A 12,098-nucleotide genomic window follows, 5' to 3' on the forward strand; every position below is an offset into this window, starting at 1 on the left:
TACCACATTTTACAACAAAAGTTTTATATGACAAGGAAATTGCTCAGTTTTTGTGCTTGTAAAATAATATTGATTTGGATAGACTTGGATTTCCTGTTGTCTGTCGCCTTAATACTATGTGTTGACTGGAATCCAGCCTTCCCAGGAGTTAAACTACTGCTGCTTTTCTGTATGAGTGCTTTAGCTGAATCAGACATGTTTGTAGAGGATTAGATAAAAGAGAACCATACATGGCTATGAGATCAGTAACAGGCAATTTTCAGTATGGGACACACAATCTATATGGTCTGTAAAACTGAAGTAACTTCTTATGTTCAAGTATATGATTATTTTGCTGTACCACACTGTACTGCATTCATGTACATGTCCATTAAAATCAAGGTGATCTAAGGAACTATATTCTAATACCAAAGAAGTTTTGTCAACCAGTGAATTTCTCTAATGTGAAATATGAGCTCCAGGGAATGATGAATGGAATTTTCTTTCACATTCATGTTACCTTACAGATAGCTTTAGTTCATTTATGAAGCGATACACATACAATGTGTTTACCAAACACATTTTTCCAATGTTATAATTTCCACTCAGTGCTTTCTGTACAAAATTTATGACACACTGAAAACAATTCTACCTTACTAACATTTTAATCTGAAGATTTATATTCACATAACAAGTTATTCACATCTTTTGCTTAAGAATGTATACACTGGTTGATGTCCCATTCACATCTGTAATAGTAGCATCCATGACTCTTTTGTCCTTCCAAACCTAACTGTGAAGGAAGGACTGTCTAAAAAACAAGTTATTTATTCACTTTCCTTTTTGATTACCAGCACACAAAATGTGATGAAATTTGTTGATGATTTATTTTTTTATGAAATACAGTAATACCTTGATGTCTATCATAAAGGCAACAGTCAGTCAAAATGTTCTGTCTCTCTGTGATTTAATGAGTATTTATTAGTGATTGATGAAAGTGCTCACCATGAGCAGAATTTCGAAATAATCATAAGATTTTTTATTATCTTTGAATCTCCTATGCAACATTATATAAAATTGTTCCAAAATGTTCTCCCTCTTTTTGATTTAGATAATGTCCACTAATAACTGGGGAGATTAATCTGTCTATGACAATGCTGGAAATACTAAATAAGAAAATTTTTTCACCAGGAAATTTTATATTAAAAATGCTCCTTGCGCAGCATAAATATTTTTAAACATACATAAACAAGAAGACACACCAAACAACAAAATTTTGGAATGATTTTGTGACATTAATTGCAATTGTAAGTTGCAAACAGTTACCTATAGGGCCTATAACACCTGTGGCATGTGACATTGTACAGACTGCTACTATACAATAAATTTATGAACTCTTTTTCATGTAGCTTCTTAGGAACTTAGTATTAAACATCCCATATTTTCTTTAAATTATGACATTTAGGTCCACTTAGCCACTAAAATGGTCATTATAACTATTGTACCAGAGAACACTTACATTCCAACTATATTTTAACATTTTATTTATAGAAGTTTTTGTATCTCAAATACAGTTTCATTCCATCAGGTGCATTCTAGTAATCTGTACTAACATTCACATATAGCTAGTTGTGCATTTTTTTATGAGTTCTGATTTATGTTATGAAGATATCTGTCACATAGCACCAGTATTAGCAAAAGTTAGTTGCGACAGAAAATTCTTGCAATCTGTATGGTTAGTACAGGATTTACAAAAAGCATATTTGGTTGTACCACTGCATTGCAGTTCTTGTGATTGAACTAACCTCAGATTATACATTCATTAATTATTCATCTGATGTCTTGCAATTACATTTACTCACATTAACCAGACGGAAATTGAAGAAAAATTACTATTTGCAGTGCCAGAGCAGAAAGTTACTTCCATGTATAAATAGAAGCTTCTAAAAAATTTCTGACACTACATGATATGCACATTAGCTCTTTCCATTTTTTAGAGACTTGCTTTAACAAATCATATTTTAAACTGAAAATCGATAGACAATTACAAGAACTCAGCAAACATAACCCAGTAAGTGCAATTTAAAATTGCAAACAGCAGAGGGAAAAATACTCGTGAGAATCGATCAATGTTGATGGCTCTAATCCTGTTCCTTTGAGCTGGAGATGGTCTTGGAGGTGCAGGTGGTTGCCCAGTCAAAAGCCGGGCATTCTCCTGCAACAAAAATGACCCTTTTGTTGAAATAACACTGCTACCAAAATTTCAGAGAAAAAAATTGACTATTTATTTTCTGTCATTCCCACTATTTTTTATAAGCTGGTTACTAAATGCTAAGTGAAGGGAACTTTGAAGATCATGGGAAAGTTTTGCTGCCATACTTGTAGCTCTCACGTCAGAATAGGTGCAGATAATGTTCTACTTTTCATACACAAGTGGTAGCAAACTCGTGAGCTAGTAGCATAGTACATAACTAATGATGTTCATTTATATATCACAGATTCCATCAAAGAACAATATGGTGTATTGCTTGCACCTGAAATCAGTAGGCACTAAGGGAGAGGCTGCAAATGTATTTTTATTTCTCTTTCTGTTTAAGAATGAATTAGTTGCCAAAGCTATGGTAAGTCAATGTGAATTTCTTGTACTACTTTTTACTTCACTGGATATATTTAGGTATTTGTACTTGTTCAATTTTCTTGATATAGTTAAAGCAGCTGTCGAGAATGAACAAGAAATTGAATTTAGCAGAATCTCTTATAATCTTATGAAATCGCTTTGATTTATAGTGCAGCAGTTTCGAGACAGTTGCTGTATTTCTAAAGGCTCATAATTTCAGTTCTGTCATAACCAGATTATATAATATACTAAACTTTCCAGAAAACTGTGGAGTGACAAAGGAGAATCTGATCAGTGTATCAAGGATAACACATAATAGTTCTCTTCTGAGTTCTATGTTTGAATGATAATGCTCAGATGCAATGGAACCTGTTAATACTGATTGTATATGTTGCAATCTTCTTTTTTGTTATCATTTTCATGGTCTGCTAATGATGAATAATTGCCCATCCATGGCTTTGCAGTTATGGTAAGTTTAATTTTGTGGTGTGGTGGTTGTCTTATTATCAGAAATGTCAATTATCCTAAGGGGGCAAACTTTTGTGTGCCATGTGCATCACTCATTTAAATGTTGCTCTTCAGAGATGGAGATGGCAAATGGCTCAAACCTTGCCTACACAAGTATGAAAAGCCTCCTTACATCTCTTAACTGAGGCTTTCTTACAGGCTTGAAAAACCCAAAAAACCTTGGTCAGAATGAGGATGTCGGAGGCCATACTCGTCAGTGTATCTTACTGCTCCCTTGTATTCTAAAACTGCTGATAACTTTATCAACTACAACTCAGAGTATAACATCAGCATGGCCTTGGACCCAGCTCCCCATGTGCTTAAAGAAAAGTGGAAGTTAAAAATAAAGTTTGATTAACAAATTGCAAAGTTTGACCAGTAATATGGATATGGGAATTGTGGTGTCACCGCCAGACACCACACTTAGTAGGTGGTAGCAGTCCGTTAGTAGACGTCGGACCCGCGTGTCGCCACTGTCAGTGATTGCAGACCGAGCGCCGCCACATGGCAGGTCTAGTCTAGAGAGACTCCCTAGCAATCGCCCCAGTTGCACAGCCGACATTGCTAGCGATGGTTCACTGTCTACCTACGCTCTCCTTTGCAGAGACGACAGTTTAGCATAGCCTTCAGCTACATCATTTGCTACGACCTAGCAAAGTTCCATATTCAGTCACTATCATTACTAATCTATTCTGAACAGATAATATTGTGACTCATGTACCGTCAAGAGCGACGTTCATCATTAATGGATTAAAGTTAAGTATCAAACTAATTACGTCCGCTTTCTGAATTCTAATTCCTTGTCATGTTCCAGACCTCACGTCAGTATAGTTCTTCCCTCCTCACACCAGCCTGCGTGAGCTAAAATGCGTACATTGCGGCCTCATCTAGTAACACGGTGTTGGCTCTTCTGCCAACACAACAGGAATGGCAGAACCATGGTGTGAGCCTAGAACAGATTGTTTGAAATACTACTGTGGTGCTATGTAGGATTGAGGTTAACAACAACTGTGGTTCTTCCAAGTTTGTTAGTAAATATAACCTTATAAAATTTTCAGGCAACTTGTATTCTCTGATCTTAATACACTGCCAGAAAAAAATTAAAGAAAAAATAAAAAATAAAATAGTACACTTGGAAAGACAACATCAATTTTGATCTGATGATGGCATATGCCACCTTGGGGATAGTAGATGTACCAATAGTGGTTTCAACATTGTCCACCAACAGATAACATAGTGACATAGCTGCAAGAGTGTCACATGTGTCTAACCATCAATAGGAAATGCTTACAGCCAGATGGCTAAGTGTGGTGCAAAAATATGAAGCAAGCAGGCAACCTTGGCACAGGGATGCACTTGTGCTTGCCACAGCCAACTGAGCGAGTTCGAAAATGGTCAAATTGTAGCCTTCCAAGTGGCTGGATAGTCCTATTGGAGAATTGTCACACAAGTTAGAGGCACTGCATCAGTTGTGCGGTGACGTTGACAACAGTAGCCATGTGGTTCTGGATGTCCATACAACACAGACAACTGCCAGGATTGTCGTACTGTAAGGGCAGCACTGGCAGATAGTACAGCTACCACAGCACAGATAAAAGGGCTTGTGAGTCTAGACATGTCAACACGAATTGTTACAAACTGGTTATTAACAATGGAACCACGAGTAAGCACAGCTCTATCCCACCTTCCACTTGTGCCACAGCACTGATGTGCACGGCTCAAATGGTGCCATCAAAAAATCACTAGGAAGATGGAATGGTGCACCGTGGTCTTCAGCGATGAAAGCACATTCTGCCTGCATGCAGAAGATGGTTCTTGGTGCATATGATGTAGACCTGTCGAGTGCTGTTTCATAGAGTGCATTTGTCCAAGACACACTGGCCCAACCCTAGGTCTTATGGTCTGGAATATGACAAGCTGCAACTCTCATTCACTTTTGGTGTTTCTGGGGCGCACAATAACCAGCACTCAGTACATGCAGAACACTTTTAGACCAATTCTTTTGCTGTTCTTGAAACAGAAAAGTTATGTGTTGTTCCAGCAGCGTAATTCTCATCGACGCACTGCCTGTGAAACTCAACATACTCTGCAAGATGTGTGGAAACTTCTCTGGCCAGCACAATTACTGGACTTGTCTGAAATCAAGCAGGTGTGGGATACGGTGTGACGAGAAGGGTCTCGTGTGAGTCATCAACTAAAAACCTTACAGAACTACACGAACAGGTCAAGCAGGCTCGGTGTAATGTATCCCAGGACAATATTTGCCATCTGTACGGTCGACAGGATGCCAGAGTCGGTGTCTGCATTGCTGCCTGTGGAGGCTAACCCACATTCTAATTAATATAGGTGTTTCAGCATGGACTGATACCTGGTACCTCAGAATCTCTTGCACTATTGATCTGTAAATGTGATAATTTCATATACTGTATATGCACTAAAGCAAGAATAAATGTGGAACGAATTGGAGACCTCTAAATGGGTGTGCTAACTTTTTTTCATGGCAGTGTAGAAATCTCATTTTCTGTACTAAATGCTTCAGTTCTGAAAGTGAAATAGTAATATTTTAGCTTATCGGGTTAAAAGAGAATCAGCAGGCTTATTTTAAAGCCATTTGTTTACTGTTCTGTGGAACATCATACCAGTCACATTGTAGCCCCACCGTGAACGCTGTTCTCAATCATGAGATGAGTTAGTTGATGATAGTAAGCTGCTGTAAATTGTCCTAATGACTGTCAAATGATTGAGGACTGTGGTGACTGGGTGCTTTGGAAGAGAAAGAGAGCAACTGAGAGTTGTGTGCCAGAGATACCAAAGGTACCTGCCCTCTCCTGTGGATCATGTCTCCGCTACAGGAAATGTGGGATCTGTCACTACTTGTCCACTTGACTATGGCATGCCAGTGCTAAGGCTATGTGAGGGGAGACAGGAAGTAGGGAGGATTCAGGATGTTATACCGATTCCTCAACCAACAAGATTGAGGTGCTGTCTTTCACTGAAACTGAAACAAAGCCAATGAGACTCACTTCACCTACTGAGAAACGTACTGTGGCTTGTGTCAGAAGTGGGAAAATGCAGAAGGATAGGGGTATATTAATCATCAGAAGTTGAAAAGTATGGCAAATATTGGTAACCCTTAGGAAAATGGCAGGAAGGAATGAGAAGGAACTACAGGTGCTCTCAATATGTATGTCTGGGGCCTCATTCAGTGTGTTGAAGTGGCTATTCCAGCAGCTGTTGAGGGACTGGGGTGCAAACAACTACGGACTGAGGTACACACTGGAACAAATGATACTTGTCACGTGGGCTTGGAGATCACATTTGGATCAATCCAGTACAGGCAGAGAAGGCCAGCTATGCGCAGTGGAGTTTCAATTAAACTCACAATTTGCAGCATTGTCCCCAGGACTGATCATGGCCTCCTTGTTCCGAGTTGAGTGGAAGGATTGAACCAGAGACTTTGAAGGTTTTGTGGCAAGTGAGGCTGTGGCTACCTGTGGTTGCACGATAGGGGTGAGAACCATAGGGTCCACCCAAATGGGTCAGGCGTGCATATGTCAGAAGCTGCTACACAGGTGGCTGACTGCTGCGTGTGGGGTACACACAGTTTTTTTTTTGACATCAACTCTTCATCCAGTCCAGATAACAATAGATGTAGGGGACCTGGAAGTGTCAGTATAAAATCCAAAGAAATGACCCCTATATGCAGGAGGATTAAAATCATAGTGATTAACTGCCAATGCATTCACAAGAAAGTTCCCAAGTTTGAAGTGCTCCTAAAAAGCTGGTTTGCAGTGAGATATCATTAAATGTGGAGAATTGCAACAGATTTTCAGCTTTTCAGAAAATTTCCCCATTAATTTTACTTCCATGCTTCATAAAACTTTAAATACAACATCACCCAACACTGTGTTATAATGTACTTGGGCTCAGTTTTTGGAAAATTTTGGTTACAAACATATCTGTGGTTTTAAAGACAGTTGATTGTGCGTTAATCTTCATCTAGTGCATTATGGAAGTGGAATGGGGAAGAGATTTTGCTTTTTGCCACTTTTGGGGAAATAACACTACAGGGTAGAGTAAGTAGAAAAATTGTTAGGTGTAGGCTATCATACACAAAGTTTTCCTGGTTTATGTTAACAACAGGACACTTTCTCAAAAGGAGAGAATTTTAATGCACTGTAACATGAGAAATACCATGCTAACTTCCACTTATCAAACTTTTGTTGTTGTCAATGTTCTCTGACAATGTCGTGAACAGAAATCTTCCTCTTCTTGTGCCTTGATACACATCAGTTCCCCATACAATATTATTGTACAGAGCATCCTGGATACCAATTGTACAGAACGTCCTGGATACCAGAAGCCTGAGAAAAATGGAACATTGTCACTTCTTCCCTTCCTTTTTTCTTAGAAAATTTACTTTCATTGTCTTATCCTGTGGTGTTCTGATCATCTATTCTCCATAAAGTTTTGTATTTTGATCATTCTCTGTCTTCAGTATATGGCGTTAGCATCTGCCTGATTTTGATGAGTAAGGCTCTTCTAGATACACCCAGCCAAGTCACAGACTCCAGCTAATTCTCTCAAAATCGCATCCCATTGCAACATCACTGTTCCATTAGTGAGAAGGCTATCCAGCCCTCTACCCAACACTGGCTATGTAAAGAACTATCACAATGAGAAAAAATAGCACATTAAATCACAATTAGAAATTCACCACCATGCAGATGCTTATATCCAGATACTTTTTACGAGTGGTACTGCTTCTATTCATTTGTGGTCAGTGGTATAATGGAACAGTAGCAGGTGTCTCTGGCTATTTTAAATTCAATAGTTACATTTATCTGTATCAGTTCCAACTCACACCAGTGTTTAGTCCTCTTCAAATCACCATAGCCTATTCATTTCACAATCCTTCTATACACAGGAACCTATATCTAAACACATATTCACAAACCACTGTACATTTCATGGTATGGACTATGTCATAGCAGTAGTATTGATTTATTTGTTCCTATTCCATGCATATGGGTAAAGACAGAGTACTAACAAATGTCTGTATGCCTCTGAATCTACCCTGATAACATCTATTATCCCTACACCAGATATAGGAATTTGAATAGTCAAGGAAACCTTACTGCTACACCTTTAGTATATGAGGACTGCTAAATGAAATTCAGGGACATAACACCCACAATTCATCGATACTGAAGCATTGTTTACAAATATCTCCTTGTACATATCTTAATCTCCTTTATCATAATCCTGTGATCACTACCCTAGAAATATGACAGTGTAATGGTGTCACAGTCTTTTTACACAGGATAGTGTTTTGTGAGACATGCATAATCTTTTTTCCAGATGGGGCGTACCTCCATAGTATGATTCTAAGAGTGTCATAGAGATTCCAATACACTATTCATTCAATCATTTACACTGGTGCAGTAGCCTGACTCCTCTGTACACAGTTCAGAGCTATTGCAAGGGTAGGACAAGATTCTGGGTTCAATCACAGCATTATTAATTTTTCTCCCACACTCTATTCAAGACTGATCTGACCCTGATATGGTACCCCATCAAGAGCAGAGTATATCCACATGAGCAATACACATATGCATAGTGGTAGTTGTTTGTTTAGAAGTAGTCCTAGTACTTACAACTTATCTGATTACTGTACATCAGGAGCCAGATAACCAACAAGTACAAGCTAGACCAAATCAGTGTTGATGTTTCCTTCAACAACAGCAGTCACCTTAGTGCCTCTTACACTTCAGTGCGGATTGTAACGCCACAGTCTCTAGGTGACATGCCAATGGTATTTGCAGCCACTTGCCAACTACACTGTCACTTATTAGTGGGTGGATTACACCCCCTTAAAAACCCATGCAAATGTATTTGAGTGTTAGTTCTTAGTGTTTAGGTCACTTCCCTTAAGATTTCTCTAAATAAATATGAGATCTCTACATGTATTTTAGTTCAGCTCACTCCAGGTGGTTACTGCTAGGCATTTTACTGCAGTTAATGCTTCTGATAACTGTGTATGGGGTTTCTAACATCATTAATGTGCAATAGATTAAATTACATGCAGGTCACAACCAGTCTCACCACAGGCCTACCTGCCTTCGTCCAGATAATGTCACAAGCCACTGTACAGTGCCTGGCAGAGGGTGCATCACACCAATATTATCGATAATGCTTCCATCCTCTCTCATGCACTGATGGCGTAAAAAAAAATATTGTCTGTGTACTTCCCTATGTACCCTGATACACCCTTACATTTTCAGGAGAAATACATTGTCTTTTCCAGAGATTTTGTTTTTCCATTACATATTTGAATGGAGTATGCCAGCCTGTATGATACTAGCACCATCCATAGTGGAAGTATTGAGATGGAAATGTGCTATTTGTGATTTTGGTCACTCAGCCATTCTAAGATATTAACAAAAGTTCAATGCAAGATTGTATACCTACTCTGACACGTTTTGGATGCAATAAATGTGGAATTAAAAACATACCAAAAACAATCATTTGTGAAATACTGACGTATAGCTTCCTGATGTCTGTGAGGGCTAGATGTTTCTAGAAACATCCCCCAGGCTCTGGATAAGCCATGTCTCTGCAATATCCTTTCTTCCAGGAGTGCTAGTTCTGCAAGGTTCGCAGGTGAGCTTCTGTGAAGTTTGGAACGTAGGAGACGAGGTACTGGCGGAATTAAAGCTGTGAGGATGGGGCGTGAGTCGTGCTTGGGTAGCTCAGTTGGTAGAGCACTTGCCTGCGAAAGGCAAAGGTCCCGAGTTCGAATCTCGGTCTGGCACACAGTTTTAATCTGCCATGCCTGCAGAGTTGGAATTGTTTAGTCCTTTCATTGCTTTAGCTACTTCATCTTGTGAAACAGAACCAATGTACATTGATCCTCTACATGCACTTATTTTATATTCATTTGCCTGGGTGCTCTTAAATTTTTATTGTAATGTACTATCAGCAACACCTGTGAAAAATTGTTAATTGTGTTGGCTACTTCTCAGGGCTTTGTTTCTCTTTTATTTTTTTGTAATAGTGTTATATTTTTGCAAGATTGTCTGTATTCTCCAGATCCTTTTTTGTATAACACTCCACATAGCCTTTGATTTATTAGCTGAATTATAAATGTATTCATCATTGTGCATTTTTTTGCTGCTTTTATTACATTTCATAATATTTTGGAGTATTTTTATGGTATGTACATACTTCGGGTGAGGAAATTTTTGAGTTACATATTTCATGAAGTAGGTAGTGTTTTCTTCTGTCACGAAACTCTTATTCCCCTTGTGATCCAACTGTTTGTTCTAGAGTTGCCCCATATTGTTACAGTTTTCAGTGGGAATGCAATTTGAAAGAAATTGGTTAATGCATCAATGAAAGTGTAGAAATTTTCGTTTATATCGTTCATTTTCACAACTTCTGACCATTTTTCTTCCTGTAATAAAAAGCTGCTGAATTAGTACATTATCCTGATTATAACTTCAACACGAGCTTCTTAATGACATGCTTTTATGTTTAATATTTGAGCAAGGTGATCACTAAAACCCACACTAAACATTTTTACTGAAGTCTTGTGTAGCCTAAACTGTTCTTGTCTAGAAACTGATCTAGAGCTGTATGGCAAGTTTCTATTGCGGTACTCGTGTAGTAGCTCATACTTCAGCCTTTAAATTACAGGATGTTGCAAGGTTCAAAAGGGTCCCTCTATTTCCATGATTTGTGAGGAAATCGATATTGAAGTCACCACAGATTATCAAACCACAACCCATTTTATTTACTTTATTTAGTAATGACTCCATTCTGTTTAAGAAAGGTTCAAAATTTCCAGATGGTGATCGGTAAACAGTAATTTGTATAGCTGCAATTTTTATAGCTGCAATTTCATAATCCTTTCGACATTTGTTCTGGTTAAGTCAGGTAGGGTAATAAAATCTACATTTTCCTTTGTGTAGATTGCCACCCCACCCTGCTTCCTGTTTTTCCTGCAGTAGTAAGAAGCCAAAATGCATTTGTTTATCTTCATACTCTGGGTTAAGCCAGTCCTCAGAAATGCGTAACACTGAGATATCTTCATGCTCATCTGTTAACAGTACGTTAATTTCATCGATCGTATTACGCAGGGACTGCACATTATGGTGATAAATATTTAGATCGGGTGTATTCACGATTTGACAATTGATAGTCAAATTTACCGCACCACGTACCTTCAGTTTAAATTGGGATCGTCAGTAGTATTGTATTTTCGATCTTCTTCCTTGTTAATCTTGTTTTCCTCGCCGTTGTTGGAAGGATGTACTGGAAGCTGATAGACTGTTCTATTCCTTAGAAGTCTTTGCTTAATTACTTCACTACCGCAATCACAAACAAACCTTTTCCCTTCATAGTTCAAATGCATTCCATGCTTCGTGTACCGATTTCGATGCAGCTTACTTATATCCAGTACATCGCGCTTAGCGTATTGTGAACACAGTTTCCTTATTTTAATGTTTCTTTTCCGAATTTCTTTGTTTACACACGAACTATAAATTAGATTGTGCCTATGAGGCAGTGTGGTAACTACTGTACTTCTGCATTTGTTAGCTTGTAAAATTTTTTGTAGCGTTTTCACGTAAACCTCTGCTTCATTTAAAGTCATTTTACTACATAAATTTCGTCTGAGAGTTAGTGTGTGCAACATTTCAACATCCCGCCCTGGTTTCGCTACACTACGGTAGTCATTGCTATGTTGCAATTTTTCTCACAGCACATGCTGGATAGATTTCAGCCATGACTGTCTGTTAGTAATAGTACATTACTCTTTTCTCCTGATGATCCGTGTTCGTTGTTGAGATTTTTTGCAAAAAACACTATTCATTTCCAGGTCACTGATTTTTACAGGTTCACAATCGTTTGGAGAGTCGTTATCACTGTCACTTGTTACCAAAACATGATATTTGTTTTTATCGGTAAAATAACAGTCTTAGCAGAGTTTGTT

General features: G+C 38.3%; 1 protein-coding gene across 2 annotated transcripts in view; it reads right to left on the bottom strand.

The window, feature by feature from the left end:
* Positions 1-1,176: 1,176 nt before the first annotated feature.
* Positions 1,177-12,098, bottom strand: part of LOC124722852 (glycine receptor subunit alpha-3) — a 375,323-nt gene continuing 364,401 nt past the window's right edge. For both annotated transcript variants that reach the window (XM_047247978.1, XM_047247977.1), the window contains one exon: positions 1,177-2,194. In XM_047247978.1, coding sequence (XP_047103934.1) covers positions 2,024-2,194 — 171 coding nt within the window. In that variant the 3' untranslated portion in view covers positions 1,177-2,023. The remainder of the gene's footprint in view (positions 2,195-12,098) is intronic.

Source organism: Schistocerca piceifrons, chromosome X (genome assembly GCF_021461385.2).
Source record: "Schistocerca piceifrons isolate TAMUIC-IGC-003096 chromosome X, iqSchPice1.1, whole genome shotgun sequence".
In the NCBI taxonomy this organism is placed as follows: Eukaryota; Metazoa; Arthropoda; class Insecta; order Orthoptera; family Acrididae; genus Schistocerca; species Schistocerca piceifrons.